General features: G+C 39.4%; 1 protein-coding gene across 3 annotated transcripts in view; it reads left to right on the top strand.

Annotated features, from left to right (window-relative positions):
- The window catches only part of USP22 (ubiquitin specific peptidase 22), a 111567-nt gene that overhangs the window by 33630 nt on the left and 58726 nt on the right, over positions 1–19211 (top strand). For all 3 annotated transcript variants that reach the window (XM_080385967.1, XM_080385966.1, XM_080385968.1), the window contains exon 2: positions 7902–8034. In XM_080385967.1, the coding sequence (XP_080242093.1) occupies positions 7902–8034 (133 nt within the window). The remainder of the gene's footprint in view (positions 1–7901; positions 8035–19211) is intronic.

Raw genomic sequence — 19211 nt, 5'->3', positions numbered from 1 at the left:
GTGTTGCTGCTTCCAGCTGGCGTTGTCTAGAAGATGTTTTCATAGGTGGCCTCTTTGCTCAGGCGTTACGAAGCAGCCCCGCTGTATTGCTTGTGCCCCATGAACGTGAAGGCTTTACCTGCGTGTTCCTCTTGTGTCTTGGCTTTGGGTCAGTGCCTATTTTTTGTTACTAACAATTTGCTTTTCTCTAGAGCATTTTTCTGGTGACCAGCTAACTCTCTTGAGGGCATGGTACCTCTCTTGTCATCTTTCTGCCCTTTGAGCAGAGAATAAAAACAGTTGTTTACTGTGTCCAAAGGCACAAGACAAAATATTGTCAGGCTTCCACAGTCATTTTTGTCTTTAATTTTACACTTGAGAAGACCCGTTCAGAAACTGGAAACAACCTAATTGGTCTTTTTTTTTTTTTTCCTTTTTTTTTTTTTTTCTTTTAAACTCAGTTCTACCATTATTATTTCTGTGGATGGAGATCCTGGCCCAATCAAAATATTTGGCCAACCGTGCTTTGGTTCCTGGTGGGTTAGCCACACTGCTGTTGTGGCAAGCTGTCATTCCTGCAGAAGGTAGCTCAGGCTGCTTTATTAATTGGGATAAACTCCCATTTTCTCCAGCCTCCAGAGAATTTGTCAGCCTGGCATCAGAGCACCACAGAACACTTAGCAGAGGCTTGTCACTGCCAGATGAGGAAATTGAGAGAATTTGTCAAAACTAAAAAATATAACTGAGAAAGGAATAGAATTGGTGTGCTTTTAAAAATTCTAGACCAAAAAGCACTAATTAAGCAGATCATTCAAAATATTCTGATCTTGGCCTCAAAAACTGCAAGTCGTCTTTCTCTTGTGTGGTTGCTAGTGTGTCTAGCAAAGATAGGAAGGGAAAAAGATTTGAATTGCAGAAAATATTTAATCATTATTTCTCTGGTGCTAGGTACTCTGCAACTAATATTTTTTTCAAAATCAGGGTTAAATTAAGATAAAATGATTGAGGTTCAAACAAGTGAGTTTAATGTACATGTTACTTTGCCTTATCAAAAAAACAGGTAGTTCGTGCCCTTGCTGGGATTAGCATCTTGAGTAAGGTGTAAAGGAACAGTTTTATCAGTTTGGAGGGGAAAAAGTTTCCTCGAGTTGCTTCCTAGCATTGCCCTGTTAGCAGACTAGTGCTATGCAGGCATCTTCTTTTTGCTGCACCAGTATGGGAGCCAGCAAATACACTGGTGCAGAGCAAGCACCTTAGATTTCATGTTTGCTATTGAACAGAGCTGAAATACTGAATTGTTTTTCTGCCGCTATCTAAACAAACACTTAGAACAACTCAGTTTAAGAAGTTACATGTACTTGGCGCTTTTTTTTAAGATGACTTTCTGAACACTTACTGAACCACAAAATTCTTTAACTAGTACACAGTGTTGCTAGTACTAATAAAAAACCTTTACTACTACCCCTGACCTTAAGGAGCTGGAAACAAAATTTACAATGTTGATGGTGTGTTCTTTTAAAAAAATAATTGGCATTTCTAATCAGACAGTATCATAATTAAGACTTGGTTGCAGGAAATGAGTGAACAATACTTAAGTTGATTTTTTTTTTTTTAAGAGCTGATGTGTCAGTAATGTGCGCTGACTCAGAGTTACTCTGAATCATCCTATCAGCATATGGAGGAGTGATTAATATGCCATACCATGGAGAACTGTAGGATCAATTCCTTCTTTTTGTTTCTTGAAACCAAATAATGTGGCTTTGAAGTTTTAAGTATTTAAATTTATGAAATATGCTAGCCACTATACTAATGGGTGACGGGTGTGTGGCATGCCAGCCTTAGGAAAGCAGGACAGTGAATCTTGACATAAATGTAGACTAAGAAGTGATAGAAATGTTGTAAGGCAGATCTGACCTAATTTTGTTGCTCTTGCGGTGCAAAGAGTACTCGAGAGTAATAAATCTTGTCAGCTGTGGTTTAATATTGCCTTTCTCCTCCCACAAGGCAGAAGGAAATGCTGATGTTGGAATAGCCATGGTATCTCCATCTTCAGCAAAGAAAGCAGCAGTGGTCGGTTATATGTCCTTTCGTGATTATCTGTCCTTTTATTAAAAAAAAAAAAACAGGCTAAGGGAAGCATGCTCTTTGTCACTCAACATGTGCTGCTGTGTCTGTGTTACATTTGGACAAGAACTGGTTGCAACATGGGTGGGTAAGAATAGAAATAAGTTGTGCCTAGGCTGTAGTCTAGACATGGCAAGTTGAATAGGAGAGGCAAAGAGTGACCAAGAGGATTGACTGTATCTAAAATATTAAGACCAGGAACTCTGAATATGTGTAAATGTTTAAATTTCCCTTAAATGTCTTGATCTGTGGCACAGTGATGGCATTTGCACTTCATATTTGAAAAGTTTCTGTTGAAAGCCTGACTTTTCTGGGTTTGTTTTGTTTTTTCTTTTCCCTGTTGTGCTCTTAAACTAATGAACACTGCAGGCTTGAAATTGGCCTCTTGACTTTTGTTCCTGTGTCTGTAAGGGATCAAGAATTCAAGAAAGCAGAGGATATTTTTTTTTTTTATTGCAGGAGCTGTCACAGGTTCCTAAGGCTCTGAGCAAGTGGACCCTCCTGGGTTGTTTTAGCCTCCTTGCCTGTCCCACCGGTGTGTGGAAGCATCACTGGGGAAAAGAGGATGGGACTTGATGTGCTTGTTTCTCGTAATACCTAGTTTTAACTCAAAGCAAGTTTAAACATAGAACTATAAAACTGTAACAGGAGGGGAAGGTATTGAGAACGACAGATACTCTGCTGCTAGGCATCTCATAGCATTGCTAAATTTTGCCTCTTGACTTCAGGGCTAGCAGCTTCTCCTGCCGAAATAACTGCTGCCATAGTTGTACCAATGTTAACTTTGGAATAGGCTTCTCTATTTCTCACAGAAATCCTGCTTCAAAATTCAACAGCCATGAGTGGGACTCCTTAGTGTCTCCTTGTGCCTGGAGTTCCCCTTCTTTCAAGTCCACCTCTTGTAAGGAATAGTTTGTCTGAGCAGAAGTAACGCTTCTGGAGCACAAATGCTGCTGCTTGGGAACAAAGCAGATTATGGTGACAAACTTAAGCATGGAGGGAGAATTTCCCACATGTATTCTGTAGATAGGCATATTTGAAGTTGCACAACAAACACCTTCATTGATAGACTGAGATTAAAGTTCTTTCTGAAGAATTAGATTTGGTTTTGGGCTGAAAAGAGAAGTGTACCCCTCCAAAGACTGTCAATAATGTTGATAACTTACTAGAAATTTAAATACTTCCTCCTCTTGTTTCTGATGTGTCTAAAATGTTCTGCCTGCCTTAGGCAGAAACTTAAAGGTGGGGAAATAGAAGTAGATTTGTACCGAGAAACTGTTACTTTCCTAATCTTAAGAATTTGTACGTGATGAAACCCTTGCAGGGATCCATAGCTAGTGTATTTGCTTTAAGAGTACTTTAAGAGTCTGCTGCTTTGGGTTATTTGTGACCACATACGGTGTGGCCATACCTTCCTTACCATCTTTTAACTTCCCAAGCCTCCCACTGTCTTGTTACCGTCACCTTGCTCATTTTTTCCCCCGAACCTTTGTGGTGAGTGTGGTTTGCAGACTGTGGAAGGTAGGTGGTCTTCAGCTTACAAGCTTGTAACTGAAAACAGCTCTATTCTGAAAGTCCTGTGTTACATTCGTTGTGAGCATAGGCAGCAAGACTTCTTAAGTGCCCTAATGGAAAACTTCTTTAAAAAGATGTTTTCCTCTCATTTACAATTAAATAAAAATTGAGCTTCTAAAGCTAGTTCTGAAATAGGTGGGAATATGGAAGGATAGTTTGCAGTAGCTAAGGTCTGTTTTATGCCTCTTGCTTTTTCTGCTTTGCAGTGATAGTATATTGCCACTCAAAACTGCCATTCGCTGATTTGAGGAGCCAATATTATGAAGTTGAAACAGGTTTTTAGGTTTTTGGAGCAACTGGCACTGTGTACCCAGCATGACATTCTTGCTTTACGTGGAGCCTGAGCTGGCCCAAGAAAGGAGAGGAGCAACGGGAACTGTTGGACAAAGAACTGCTAGGGCAAAACAGCGTCAGATGGGTACATTAGTTTTCTCCGCTGCTGTTTTAACGGTAGGACGGTAAACTAATAATAAACTGTTCTGACAATCTGGGGAGGCTTGAAGTGTCAGCAGTCTAGTTTTTGACCTCCTGATGCCTGCTGATTTCTTTTCAACTGTTCAATATCATAGCTAGTAACAATAGTAAGAGCATGTAGCCTTTTAGAGATGGACTCTGTTGACCTGTGTGACAGGTGATGACAACCAGTTCCCTTTTGTGTGTTGTGCACTAGATTTTACATCCTCATTTGCTAGGCTGTTAAAACCTCCTTTAAAGAAGTTACAGAACCATTGCTGGGGGTTTGGGTGTGTGAGTTACCACTGTTTTAGTAGCCATAAAAGAAGATCAGTAAGGGAAAAACAGTGGAGAGGGAATTGGGCTATCTAATGTTGCTCACTTCTTCAGCTTTGTCAGAAATGTCAGCTGTTCTCTGTGTGTGTCTACAGTTTATATTGTGCAGGACCATTCTTTCCAGTTTTCTGTCATTGAAAAAACTGATCACAGTCTTCCAGAAAGAAAACACTCGAGACCTCTTTTGGTTTCTGTGTGCAGTTTGTTAGAATATCAAACCAAATTAAAGGAGATGGACACACAGAGGTTCAGTCTGGACTGAAGGAAGACTGGCTGGAGACGTAAGATGTGGGACTGAGTGTGTGGGGAGAGAGAATGGGGTTAAAGATGGAGAGTGGAGTACTAGAGGATGAGAAGACTAAAGGAGGAGAAGCAAGTAGGGAGCAGAATAATGAAAGAGGGTATGGAGGAAGGGGAAGACCTGAATTGTTTTCATTTATGTCTTAGGATAAGGAAGGGGTGTTCTTGTATCTAGCAGAACATACCAGAGAAAAGGAGAAGTGACAGGTTGATTCTGCAGCCAAAATGCTGGTTGACTTCCCTAAAGCCTCTAGACCATAAGCAAGACCTAACTTACTTTTTAAAAACTTGTGTTTTAAAGCAAGCTTTTGACTTTATGGATCAGACTGATTTTGATTACTCATTTGCAATATTGGGTTTCCTCTTAGACTGTAGCCTTTAGAGATGTGATCAGGGGTGGGAGTATTATGAAATTAAGTAATTTGATTATTTGGGGTGGGGTGGGAGGGTGGCAGCTTTGTTTTAACTTAGCAAATTGTTTAAGAGCAAGACAGATGAAAAGGAGACAGATAATCTAGTCTAAGAATAGCCACTGTGATTTTTGATATCGATTTCTTTCCCTTACTCTTGTCTTTTAACCTTGTTTTCTTAAATTTTAGAAAAACCACCCTGAGCCATATGAACAAATAGAGGATATGGATAAAATAACTTCCTTTAAATAAGTGATTGAACTTCTCTTTTAACTTAGCACTAAGAATTTTTTTCTTGCATTCTTTGATTTCTCTTAATTTTCATTGCAATAAAAACTTTTATGGTATGAATTTTCTGCCTGTTAGCCTAAAATGTTTGGTTTTTACATGCTTCCTATGTCATCTGTTTACAATACGTTTAATGCTAAAAGATTTATTTTTAGCTAGCTAAGTAAAATAGCTAGTTGCTAGAGTTGTTGTCATAGCAGCAATCTTAACAGATAGCCTGATCCTATTTAGCTTTTGCAGCCAAAGAGCGACCGTTAGGCAACAGTTTGACAGTTCTGCAGTATTTTTCTAAAGATGGAAATTGTGCTGGTGGTGGTGAATTTTTTTTGGCCCTACTTTAAAATATTTCTTTCTGTAGGTGTGTGGAGTTTGATTCAACCGTTCTATTTTCATCTAGCAGAACTTGGGAGAACTTTGAATACACAGCATGTGAGATTCAGGATTTAAGTCAATTTGTAGAAGCTTGAAAATAAATTACACAGTGCAGCATATTGCAAGCTGCTTTGTTGATTATTTCTTTAACAGCCATAAGTATTCTGAAAGAAAAATGCTAGACTAGAGAACAGGATCGTGCATCATTTATTCAGCACTAAATTTAAGTTGTGGCAGACTGGGCAAGTATTACTGAAGAACTTTGGGGGCTTATTTTTTATGAAGCGCACTGCCTGGATTAAAGGATAGCTTAGTATTTTAGTAATATCAATTCTTATTTTTTTAATATGAAGAAAAAAGGGTGCTTCTGTATTGGCAAGCAAAGGAATAGTATTTTCAGATTAGTCTGTAAAATGAGGTTTGCCTCTGTAAGTGATCTCTGTAGCTCTGAGCTGTTACAGAGCTTCAGTTACTCTTAAACATATGTCTGAATGCAGTTGCTGTTGTCTGAGATAAAAAATGAATTGGCTGTGTGGAATTTATCCTGTCTGTGTCTTCCAATCAGGTGGCACTGGACCTGAATTATTTTCAGTGTTGTTGAGCAAAAGACTCATCCCTGAAACTCTCTTCAAGGCTCTTACTGTGTGGAGTAATATTTGTTGAAGTACCTGGGTTTAATGCTAAGAGAAGGGTTTGGGTGGTGTTGGTTTAATGAGTGCTTCAAATATGATGGATAGTAAAAAAGTCTGGTTTTGTAATTGCCTTTTTTTCCACATTTGTTAAAGTGTATGATTATCATAGGAATGCAGACCATCACGTCGGGCTTACATGTTTATTAATTTCCTGGAAACTTTCACTGGAATGGTAAAAATTAGAAATGGTAACTTTCATCGCATACCTGGCCATTCTGGGTTGCTCTGGGGAGTAGTCAGGACACCGGCTTCCACACTTGGTTCAGAGCCAGTCTGAAAGAGGCAAAAGTGTGACTCTCTGACTGGTATGGATTTGATGTTGCAGCACTGTTTTATGGTCTGATACAGAGAAATCTAGTTAATGAATCTGGCAAAATCTCCCAGCAGAGAAACAAAATGCCATATACCCATCAACATTTTAATGTTTGGGTTACGTTACAGCTTTTGAGTGAACAGAGGAGCTCAGTGCCATGAAAAAGCAGAATTCTTGCTGCGTTCCCACCACCCAAAACTCCTGCCTCTTCACCCCTTTCACCTCCCTGCTGGACATCTGCTTTCCCCCAGCTCTGGAGTTCATCTGAGACTGCTCCATCTCCCCCCATCCTCCCCAGCTGATTAACCGGACAGAAGATGAGTTTTAGTGTAGCTTCAGCTCCCAGGTTAGCAAGCCGGACCAGCTCAGCAAAGGGGCTTTTGGGCAGCAAAGGCCATTGCTTCCAGGTAGGGGCTGTGGCTGGGGGCGATTCTGAAGAACAGAGCAAGGTGCATCGAGACACCCCTCCCCTGGTACTCGGCGTCTGTGCTGCTGTGAAGTTGAGCCCGTGCTGTAACACCCAGGGGTTTTGCAGCAGCAGTGGATGTTTGTGTGGCTCATGGTGAGCTGGATGGAGGAGCTGACACAGGCTGATCGCAGGGGGAGCGGCAGGGCCATTTCCCACACTTTCTCCTGCTTTGCACATGGCTGTGCGGGTCATTCTTCTTGTTCGAGGTTGGTATGGGAGCAGGAGTGCCTAGGTGGAGTGAGGGAACGGTAGGATTGTGTGGGTATTTTAGCAGCACTGCCTGCTTACCCCTGCTTGGCGTGTTCACTAAACCACAGGCTGAGAGCTGTACGTGGGTTGTCATGTGCCCTTAGGTGAGACCTGCTCCCTACCAAGACTAGGAGATGCATTGGATGAATAGAAGAATTTTCTCTGTTAATGGCTGATTGGTGGTTTTGTCCCATGGGGGCAGAACAGTTTCCCCTGCTGATCTGCAGCATTCAAAAGTCACCAAGTCAAAGGGACAGCTAGCAGTTGCATTGATGTCAGTTTAGCTGGTCTTAGAGGTATGCTTCTGTCACTCACATTCTGTGTCTGTTTTGCTATTTCAGGCAAAGTCGTGCATTTGTCATATGTGTGGTGCCCACCTGAACAGACTCCACTCTTGCCTCTACTGTGTCTTCTTTGGCTGTTTTACAAAGAAACATATTCACGAGCACGCAAAGACAAAGCGACACAATTTAGGTAAGCTGTCACCCTGATATACTCACTGGTGCTTTTTAACTCGCTGTATTATCCCTGTCAATTCCAGGCCAGTAAGTGATACTTTCTTCTAGCTACCTCATTAAACAGGGAGATCAATTTTATTTGTGTTTTAGGTTAGTTTAGTGGCATTATTTTAAAGTTGGTGCTTAAGCTTCCACTGTATCACAGACAAGGTTTTGTTCACAACTTAAAATTCGAATTAAAGTTCAGTATCTTGGTATTAATGAATTAATGCCATATATAGGGAAAAATAATAAAAATGTGTGTGGACAGTGATTTTTTTTTTTTTTTCCCCCCTAAGTGTGAAACATGGTTGCTTTAGTGCCTTCAACTAGAGCATTTGTTTCATTTTAGTGAACTTTTTTTTCAGGAGATCATGTTCACTTTTTTGTTCTTGCTGAGGAAAAATCCATCATTCCTATCACAATAAGACTAATCAAGTAACAATAAGAATCATTTAAACTTTTAAAGTTTGGGTGGGTGGTTATTTTTTTTTCTGTCTTGGCTTCTTGTTTCCAGTGGGGTCAATAACATAAGTAATGAGAAAATAGTTTAACTGAAATGGAGTACCTTCCCCTCAACAGCCTCAAAGTTGGTAAAATGCCAACAAGTTCCTCTCTTCTGTCATCTTTGCTACATAATGTTCAAACCCAAAAGCATTCAGTTTTGTTCTAAATTACTTAATACTTATAGTTTAGAACATTTTAGAGTTATAATGCAAAATACTGATAATTTTATTGTAAAATTCTGGTTGTGTCAAAACGTATGTATACAATTTTGCTTGGCATACAACGCAATTTTTCTTCAAATGAAAATAGATTCCTGGTGGAATATCCTGTAAGAAACAGGAAAAAAGGTATTATTTTATGGAAAAAACTCTCTTGACCAGTGTGACTGCCATTCTTATTTAATTTATCCTAAATGCTTATGGAACAAACTGTCTTTGTTGTCCATGAAGACAAAGATGCTCCAGAAGACCAACAGTGCTGTGTAGTCCTGTGCATGTAAGAAACTGACATGTAAGTTCATGGAAAAGATTATTTAAAACAATAAATCATTATACTTTCTTCCTCCATATGTGTCAAGAAAGAAAAAAATTGGGCTTCCTAGTGGTAAAGCTTAAGTTTGTAAATGCCTTGAAAAATAGAGTACTGGAAAATAATATGGAATATTCATAATGTTTATGAAGTTGCTAGCCTTTGAGAGTGATGTGGTCATAATTCTTGATGTCAAGGTAGGCAACAATATTCAGAATAAACCGAAGCACAGATAGCTGTAGTTTAAATTGTAAGTTCAGGAGAAAAAAAAAATGAATTGTACTAGTGTGAGAAGACATCTGAAATTGGTAAGCACTTATAAGGCCAGGTCTGGAATCCTATGTCCAGTTCTGAGCTACCCAGTAAGAGAGAGATTGGAGCTACTGGAGAGTCTGGCGAAGGGCCACAAAGGTGGTGGAGGTACTGGAGCACCTCTTTGGAGAAAAGGCTGAGAGCACTGCAACTGTACAGCTTACAGGAGAGATGGCTCAGAGGGATCCCATCAGTCTGTTAAAGTGTAAGAAAGAATGGTTAAAATAGGTGGGACCAGGCACTTTTCAGTGGTGTCAGTGACTGTACAAGAGGCACTGAGCACAAAAAGAAACAAAGGAGGTTCTGCTGAGCATCAGGGAATACATTTTTACTGTGAGGGTGACTGGGGACTGGAACAGGTTGCCCCAAGAGGTTGTGAAGTGTCTGTCCTTGGATATATTCAGAAGCAGTCTGGATATGGTCCTGGACAACCTGCTCTGGATGGCCGTGCTTGAGCAGGAGAGTTGGACAAGGTGATGCCCAGGGCTCCCAGCCAACCTCAACCATTCTTGGAAAACTAAAAAAAAAGAAACCAACCCTGTATGACAATTTCCTTATTGCTTTTGCAGGGTGTAATCTCAAAGAGCTTTTGAAGTCAAATCATTAGGTAAAATTACTTGGGAATCTTTACCAATGCAGAAATACAAATTACTCTACCAGAAATCCTTAGTTTACCTAAAGTGTATATATGTCTAAAAAAACCTTTTGTGCCAGTGTAAGTTTATGGCCAGGTTTAAAAAAAATACAGTGCTAAATTGAGACCATAGACAGTATTTGCCTGTTTATCTGTGGATACTGTGTAAACACTGTAATATTTTTACCACTACACTTATGTATTTATGGAGAACCTTTTGAAAGAGCTTTATAATTGCACATGTTGTGAGCTGCTCTTTTATCTCTGTATTTGGGAAGCCTAAATTCTTCAAGTCAATTTTTGTGCAAGGTAGAATTTGCTGTTGTCTGCTGTAGTGAAATATCTTCTGTTTCCTTAAAGGAAAACCAAAACTGGACAGAGGAGGAAGGTTCTTTGAAGATGCTCTCCTGCTTAAAGACTGTTGTAATTATTGTCATGGTACTACACAATTAAGAACATGTGAGATAAGGTACTTCCCAAAAGGAATAGCCTTTAGATAAAAAGGGCAAGAGTTAATTATACAAGCCAAAGTACAGAATACAGTATTGTATCATGCCAAAAAGATTATTTTGCAGCTAAATGTAATGTACTTGGTGCACAAATATACATAATAGGAAGGTTGTACAACTGCTTGTTTTCTAGTTCTGGAGATTCCTTTTCTCTTTTTTAAATTTATGTTTTGGTGTTTAATTTCCAGCTGCATATGAAATGAGCTGTAAAAATATTCTTGTAGTTTTGCTAGTGCTCTTGGTTGCTTTTACTGCTGCAATTTTCGTTGGGGCAATAACATCTGATAGGCAAAACCACGTTAAGTGCTTGAAATTTCAAAATGAACAGGAATTGTTTTAAAATACTTGGTGACTTTTTGCTGAGCCAACATCAGTCTCCATGGAGACTAGCAGGAACTGCACACTTAATCACAGTTCTGAGAAATGTCATAGATTTCAGCTGTAACAGCTGTCTGAGCACTGGAAGCGATGTTTTTGCAGCTAACTGCTATATGTTTCAGGAAGCTTTAGGATCATAGTCCAGAGTATTTTTAAAATGCACCCCTTATCCGTGCTTCCCTGAGCAACAGAAATTAGACACTGACACTCAGACCTTATAGCGATATCCATGTTCTTGCATCTGCTTGCCTGTTCAGTGTATATTAATAAATGCTGTACTTATTTTAGTATGTTCCTTGAGTTGTGGATGTGGGTGACAGGTAGGTGAAGTAAGATCCAGCTATACAAGCTGCTTTTTTTAATCCCTGCATTGCAGTCTCTGTTAGTTGATCACCGTGGTAGGCTGATATTTCCACTGGGTGGGGAATCGTTAATGCAATGTAAAATTTCTATACAGGTGTGAAAACCTTTAGAAAGAGGGTAGATAAGACTGATCTTTCCAAGACTTTGAAGGCTTGGGACTATTCAAACTAGCCTTTTCCTATTCTGTTTCACTGCTGTTTTCTTACTGTGTAGGCATCCCTCACCCACCCACAAATACATGAAAATGTTATCGGTTATAAACACTCATGGGTTTGTCCTAGGGCTGCTCAGAGACTTCTGTGTCAAAATGTGTAGTATGCAAAGGAGTTGTCAGGAGCAGATAAGGCAGGGCTGGCTGGCTGTACCCTCCTCGAGCACTGTAAGGTACTTACAAATTCACTGTAATAGACATTGATTATAGATGCTACAGATCTGAAATCCAGCAGCTGAAGCAAAATAGTGTCTCAGTCTGTGGATGTTGTTACTTCAGGAGATTCTAAAATTGCAATAGCAGCAACTAATAGAGAATCCTTTATTTTTCCTTTTTTCCTCTTCTCCCAAATTCATAAAACATGTTTTGCTGCTTTGAAGTGGTTGTACTGGCTGAATCTGTGTCACAAATACCTAGCCTTCCACCTGGTAGCAGTCAACAGAGGTAGCTTAGAGAATAGGCAGCAGTATAGTTACTAAACATTTTTTCCTTTTTACTACTCTGCTCTTCCAAAACTTTCTGAACAGGAGACTGCTTCTAGGTGCTTGTGTCCCAGTAGCCTGTCCAGTGTTAAAGCCTCGTTCCTTTTTGGTACCCACAACATGAAAAGGCAGCAAGTTCCACGGTTTTTTTCTGAGCCATATGAAAAATGCATGTGTTTCTTCTGGTTTAATTTATTATGGATCTTGTAACTTTGTTCTGTATACTTTTGTGAGGAATTGAGAAATGGTGAGTAAAAAATCCTTGTTGATCTCTTCTGGGATTCTTGATCTTTTTGATATTATCAGATGTTTTCTTTTTCTAGCCTGTAGGATCCTGAACTATTTCTAGCTTTTCTTACTGAAACTGTTGTATGATTCTCAAGATCCTCCTCATACTTCTTTTATTATTTCTAATTTGTCTATCTGCAGTGACAACTCTTTGGATTAATAGAGTTTACTAATGACTTGTATTCTTAGTTAATACTTGCATGCCCTTCTATTTTATTTCTTAACATGCTGTTCAACACTGAGCTGACGCTATTTGGGAGTTATACTCAGTGACCCCAGGACTTCTTTCCTGAGTAGTAATTGTTACTCATCTGCTACCTGACTGGTAGTGATAAAAGTTTCACTCTTGGTGGTATTACCTGTTTGCTAAGTATCTTGAAATCCTTCTGGAGCTTTCTGCAAGCTTCAGATTTGATTATTCTAAATGCATGAGTGCCATCAGCATACTTTGTCATCTTCCTATGTAATCTTTCTAAATTGGGTTTCAGCACCTGGGGAATTTGCTGGTAGTTTCTGTCCTTGTAAAAACTGTTGGTCCCTTCCTTATCTCTTCTGCAGTTGCTCAATGAAGGAAAAGACACAGTAACTTAGTCCCAGGGTGGTAGGAACTGGAAGACAACAGAACAGTAGCTCTAGAAGAGAGGTTGGTGCTGCAGAGAGAGTTCATCTCAGCCATAACAGTGATTCTTTTTATCAGTTTCCTGGTTGGGACTGAAAAATGCTAGGCAGACACCAAGTGAAGTCTTAATGTTCTCTCTGAGTGAGTATTTTCTGTTTCTATTAGATAATGATTAAAACTTTTTTAGGGGGGTTATGTGAGAAAGCAGAATTAATGGTTGTGAGAATGGAGTATTTGTGTAACCTTGCTCGGGAGTTTTCCCCATGTGCTTTTTTTTTTTATATATATTTATGTATATACACACACATACATAAATACACATGCAGACACTTAGCTGCCAGAAAAATCATTGGTATGAAGCTTAGGAAAGTCTGTTGCATTCTGAGTTGATTAGTTCAATTATGATATCAAAGGTCTGTGTAGACCTATTTAAACTCCGTGGTAAGGAGCCAACTCATGCATTTCCATGCTACGCATCTATCGTTAGAGATGCGCTCTTAGCACATGAGTAGTATCGCTGAAACAGCACGTAGTGCAGTTTTTGGTTGAAGTCTTGGTCTGCTCTAAGGCCCTGTTCTGGAGTTAAGAATAGAGGTAGGTGAAGTAGCAGGACTGAGGTTCAGTGGTTAAAAGGCTAAACAAGAAGCAGCTGGAAAACTGAAGTATCATTCAGTTTCTAAGGAGACTGGCAATGGTTCATTTCAGAATTAGTCCTGTTAGAGTACATTCATTATTTATTAGAGAACAAGCTGTTTGTTGAGGAATGTTTTTTCCTAAGTATATGCTGACGTAAGGTTCAGTCCAATAAATACATTTGTCGTGAGAGGAACTGGGTGGGTGACCATAATATAATGCTCATAGATTAAGTTGAGGATTTTTGGAAGAATTCAAAAAGCTTCTACTTCCCCTAGAAAACAAATAACTAATTTTTTTTTCATCTGATTCAGAGGAAACATGACAAAAAGCTGGTTTCTATACTTGAAGTTGGTCAAAGGAAAAAATCTGGTTACTGCTGTTAATGCATACCTTTCTGTTGAAATTTAATGTGTAGAAATACAACACTTACCTAAAGGAGCGACATTGAAAGTTGTTTAATTTTGATTTGAGTTGGAAGGTGTCAACTGTAGCATTAATTCTGCATGATGACAGTAGACTTGAGTTCTTCTGTAACCAGCTGAAACTTTTCTTATACTCTGTGTGAAAGGGGCAATTAAAACAGTTCCCAGCACGGTCTGTTGCAGTACTGGAGTAGCAGTTTGGTTTTTTCTTTTGCATCTAGGCTCAGAAAGGTGTAGAAAAGGTTATCTGGGCATTTTACCAGCCTCTTGATTTGATGAATTCTGACGTTTTGCTTGGTGATGGTTAAAAAATCCTGTTAAGGAGATGAAGGCAAATGGAAAACAGCATACAGTGGTTTATAGTTCTGTCAGAGATGGATCAGGTCAGACTGATACATCTTTTTGATAATATAACTGATTTTCTTAGAAGAAGGAAATACGGTGGATATAATCTGTCTAGATCAAGTGAAGAATTTGACATTTTGCCCCCTTGGAAATTATTACTTGAGGTAGAAGTGACGGGGATTAATGTAAGAATTGTAGTCTCTGTGAAACAGGATAAAGGGAGACTGGTGATGAATAAACTGAAAGCAGAGTGTGCAGGATGCATGGCCTTCCCTAGCAGAACCAGTCTTAGTTTACTGCTATTTTCTAGTAATCGAAGAGAAGAAATTATGTCTGTGTTTGAAATTCATGACGGTTACAAAGTTCAGAGGCGTTGCTTATGCTGAGGAGGGCTAGGTAGTCCTGTGATAAGAATTAAATAACCTCATTGACTACAGTCATAGAAGTGAGATGAAATTTAATAGTAGAAAGTACAAACTATTTGTACTTCAACATGATGTCCTTGTGATGTCAACCAGAGAATCATTGATTGGAAGTGGAGGAGAAGGAAGAAAACACTTTGGATATACAGGTCAGCCATAGGGTATGGCTTTGAATCTCCAATATTCCTTATAGCTGTGACAGATACCTGCTGTTCTAGAATGCACTGTGCAAAGTATTGCAGGCAAATTCTCACTTGCTTATGCGATGCACATTCCAGCATGGTATTGTTGTAGCTTAGCTCAAACTTTGAGCCAGACTGAACTCATAAGAAGTCAGCAGGCATTTGTTCATCGCAATTGTCTTCTGCTAGGAGCCACTCTGGTAAAGTTCAGGTGGTGATAAGCTCCTGCAAGCTCACTCTCAAAAGCTCCTCTTAGGAGAGAAATGACTCCTGAAGAGTTCTCTGTACACGTGGAATGTTCTTAGCCCTCAGAAAGCCAACCTCCTGAATATTAACGTGCATATTGCCAGCTCTGTGTGCATCTGCTTGCCTCAGACCCAACTACTAACTTCTTTGCAGTTCTGAATCTTACTACTGCTTTAATTTAAAAAAGTAAGTCTCTATTGTTGATCAGATGAAAATATGCAGATGAGCATAAGCAGTTTGTATCATATCTTACATGGAGCAGCACAAAACGTGGTGGCTGTGATTTGGGGATTCTGCCCCCAAATTTCTGAAAAAAAGCCAGCGTGATTAAGTAGGGAGTGTTTAACAATTTCTCTCCTTTAAACCTGAATAATATTCTGTGGGATCAAGAAAAGGTGCTTTAGGCAGGAGGATTTCATTCTTTTTGGTTTTCAAAGGTTTGCTGCAAACAGGGGACGTGTTGAAGGTTGTAGGGTCGGAGAAGGGCAGGGAGAAGACTGACAATAGGTAAAATACATAATAGGAAGTGCAGGGCAACTTAAGTATAGGCAGGCTGCAGACTCCTCTGTAGTATACTGTGTGTGTGCATGCATGAGGGGTGTGTGTATGATATGTATATCTGAATGAGGTCAAGGAGCTGGAGTTAATACTCTGCTCATAATAAATTAACATAAAACACTTTGACAGCCCGTCGTTCCTCTCAATTAACAGCTAAAAATGTTTTTGGTATCTAGATTCCTTAGGGTTACTAGGACACTTTTTCCTTCGTCTTATCTTTCCTGGCTTGAAGTCACATGCACATGCAGGGTGACACTTAGACCATCAGAGGCAAGTGTACAGCGTAGAGGCTGGCCGTTCGGCTCCTAGTTTTAAGTGGTTTGTGGGGTGGTATTGGGTACTTGCTATGTTGCAGTAGCAGGTAAATCAGTCCCTTTAAACATTAAAATTATGGATTTTTATGGGACCAAGAAGCATCTTGGAGATTTTAGAGCATAACCCACAAAAACATTGACCTGTTGGCTGCTGGTTTAAATAAAGAACAAGAAGTATTTAAAGAGTAGAAGGGTTTTAGCTCAAGTATTAGGAGAAGAAAATACCCTTTCTCTTAAATACTGATTGTGAGAGGAAAGCATAATGCTTAGCTGTGGCCATAATTTTAAATGTGTATTAAAAGATGGGGTATCTGATGCTACATTTTTGGCAACAAAAAGTGTCACAGCACTATCCAAACTAGCCAGCTGCAACAAGGTCTTTACATCATTGTGTCCTGAAAAACTTCTTAACATCCTTGTAGTTGCCCATTTGTTCTACAAGTGGAGACACCTTCAATTTGCCCAACCAAGTAACAGAACCAGCCACAGCTGCACCTTACCTACGTTGGCCAACCCACCGCCCCTGAAGCCAACCACTGCTGTATATTGTCAGTTCATTAACCCAGCTTTATTCCTCTACACAAAAGGAACTTGAGTTTTGGGGTTTTTTCCCCTAAAAGTAAGTGCCTGCAATTCTCAATGGAGTGGAAGCTAGGTTGAAGCACCATTTAGCAAAACTAGCCTTTTTTTCTCTCTCTCTTTTTTTTTTTTTTTTTTTTTTAAAGTATATCTGTGACTAAAAGAGTTAAGGCTATGATCATTTTTATACAGATTGAGAGGATCAGGAAAAAGAATGAATAGCCTTTAATGTGTCTGCTCACTAGTTCCTGGCAAAAACTCAAATATGTAAGTTGATTGATGCATCAGATGAGTCTGCTAGTGTGTTTTGGCTTCTCTTTTGGTTTTGGGGTTGGATTTTTTGTATGTTTTGGGTGTGGTTTATGTTCTGGGATTTTGGGGGGGTGATGTTGCTGTTTGGCGTTTTTTTGTTTCTTATTGGGATTAGTAAGATTTTCTTACTTGTATTAGTAGATCTTAATATCTTACTAGTTTAGGAATTCTGACCTGTGATGCAGGTTCTAGGAAAACAGGAGGAAAGCAATCAGGTTTGTTTTGTTCTAATATGTCAGATACAAGAACAAGTGGAGAGCTAGCAGATCACTTCTTGTGAATTTGATACTATTATTCAAAACTAGTTTAATGATTAACACTTAAGGTGAGAAATTAGGAAGTATGTACTTACTTAGGACTTGTGACTTAGAATACTATCTAAAAAAACTACCGATTTATTCTCCTTTGTTCCAGAAGTTGAGCAAAATGTAGGTGACTTGCATAGAATATGAGTGTGTGTTGATTTCAGGTTGATAACATGCCACGATTGAGTTGAAGCAATTCAGAGTGGAATTAAGTTCAATACAGGTAAAATTGACATGAATTCGGAGTTGCTGCATGTGTTTTGTTCTACTTGAACACAACCAGTGTTCCAAGGAAGATGGTGAATCACCAAAACGTGATTCACAAATATGTCATATCTGATGGAAGGCTGTCGCTTATGAGGGTGAAGTATCCCATTTTCAGCTAAGCAATGTTAGTTCTCTTCACCTGGATCCTCCAAAAACTGAACATACGAGTTCCTTCACTGGATGAGACATGCATGTTCACACTCTGGATGTGGCACATTTCCCTGCTTTCTTACATATTTTTGATATGTTCCCATCATCTCTGGTCTCTTAACATTTTCACAAGGACGTCAGTGGATATATTTGGCAAAGTAAAGCACTGGGGTTTTAAACAAAACACTTCACTTGGTTCCCAGATGGAGAGTTTGAAGACCTTTTACTGCCTGAGTTTAAACTTTCACCCTTGAGCTGTTGTTTTCCGAAACTTACTGTCACTTGCACCAGTAGATAAAGTCGCTGTCATTCCCACGTGATCTTCTGTGATGCCTCGTTGTTTCTCCAGGCTGATAGCTTTATTTTTAAATGAAACATGAGATCTCTTTTGACTTTTTTGCATTGCAGCTGCTTAGAATTTTGTATAGGAAGGGGTACGAGGAGATATGACTTCAGAATAAGGTAGCCTGTTATTAGCATAGAAGATATAAAAGCAAAGCAATTACATTCCAAGATGCCTTTTCATTTTTAAATTACTCTGCCTATGATCCACAAGTAGGTATTTTGAACTCCTGAAATGAGAAACTAGATTTAACATTTTATGTTTTATGAACATTTAAATGTTCACATTTAACAAGATGACATTATGGTTCTCTTAAATTTCTTCTGATTCTTCCCTATGAAAGAAAAAAAAGTATGTTTCCACTCAATATATCTTTTATTTTTCCAGTGTAATCAATTATCTGTGTGTATTACGATAAAACTCAAAAGTACACTGATTTTATACCCCATCCCTCCCGAGAGGTGCAGAGGTAGTGTTCGGAAGAGCAGGTACTGGGAGGTGGGAGTATCAGCATCAGCCCGTCTGGAGGAGCATCCTGAAAGAGATGTTAGTCATGAGGAACATGGGCCCTCACGGCAGGGTTGGCAGCGGATTAATCTGAAACATCAAGGCATTGTTTCTAGGGTAGTAGTTCCCAAAACTTTCATGAATTTGAGGCCTGTTCCTGTTTTGTGATCCAAAATACTAATATAAAAGGTGAGATCTGTTACACGTGTATTCTCGTACTTGGCTGTCATAGTGTTTCTTACTGAATTTTCTGGTCAGGTGTTTCAGTTTGGGGTAGAACTTCACAGCCAGTTTAATAATAATAAAGAGATATTTTAGCCTGTGGCTAATGAGGAGGTGAATGCATCCTGTCCCTGCCCCCCGCCAAAAAAAAAAAAAAATCTTCTGAGGGAGGAAGTTTTATATGGACTTTGTTCCTTTCGTATGGTGTAACTTCAGTTAGGGCTAAAGAATTGCTTGCTTTAGAAGAACTTCTGTCAGTGAGAAGGTCCCTTCAGCGGTTCTTCCATCGGGGCCTGCACACCAGCCCTGCGGGCGCCGTGGCTCACCAGGGAGACATAGTAGCAGATATTTTGTATTTCGCCCTAGAGAAAACAGTCCTTTTCACCTCAAGATGACCAGAATAAGAAAGTTGAAGTATATTATTACAAGGGAAAAATTCAAACCATACCAATTTGAAAGATTTAACTTAGGAATGACCCTGGTGGGCTCTCTTCTGAGGATCCTGCAACAGAG

This window comes from Falco punctatus (assembly GCF_963210335.1).
Source record: "Falco punctatus genome assembly, chromosome: 4".
NCBI lineage: Eukaryota > Metazoa > Chordata > Aves > Falconiformes > Falconidae > Falco > Falco punctatus.
This window is presented reverse-complemented; position numbering and strand designations above follow the sequence as displayed.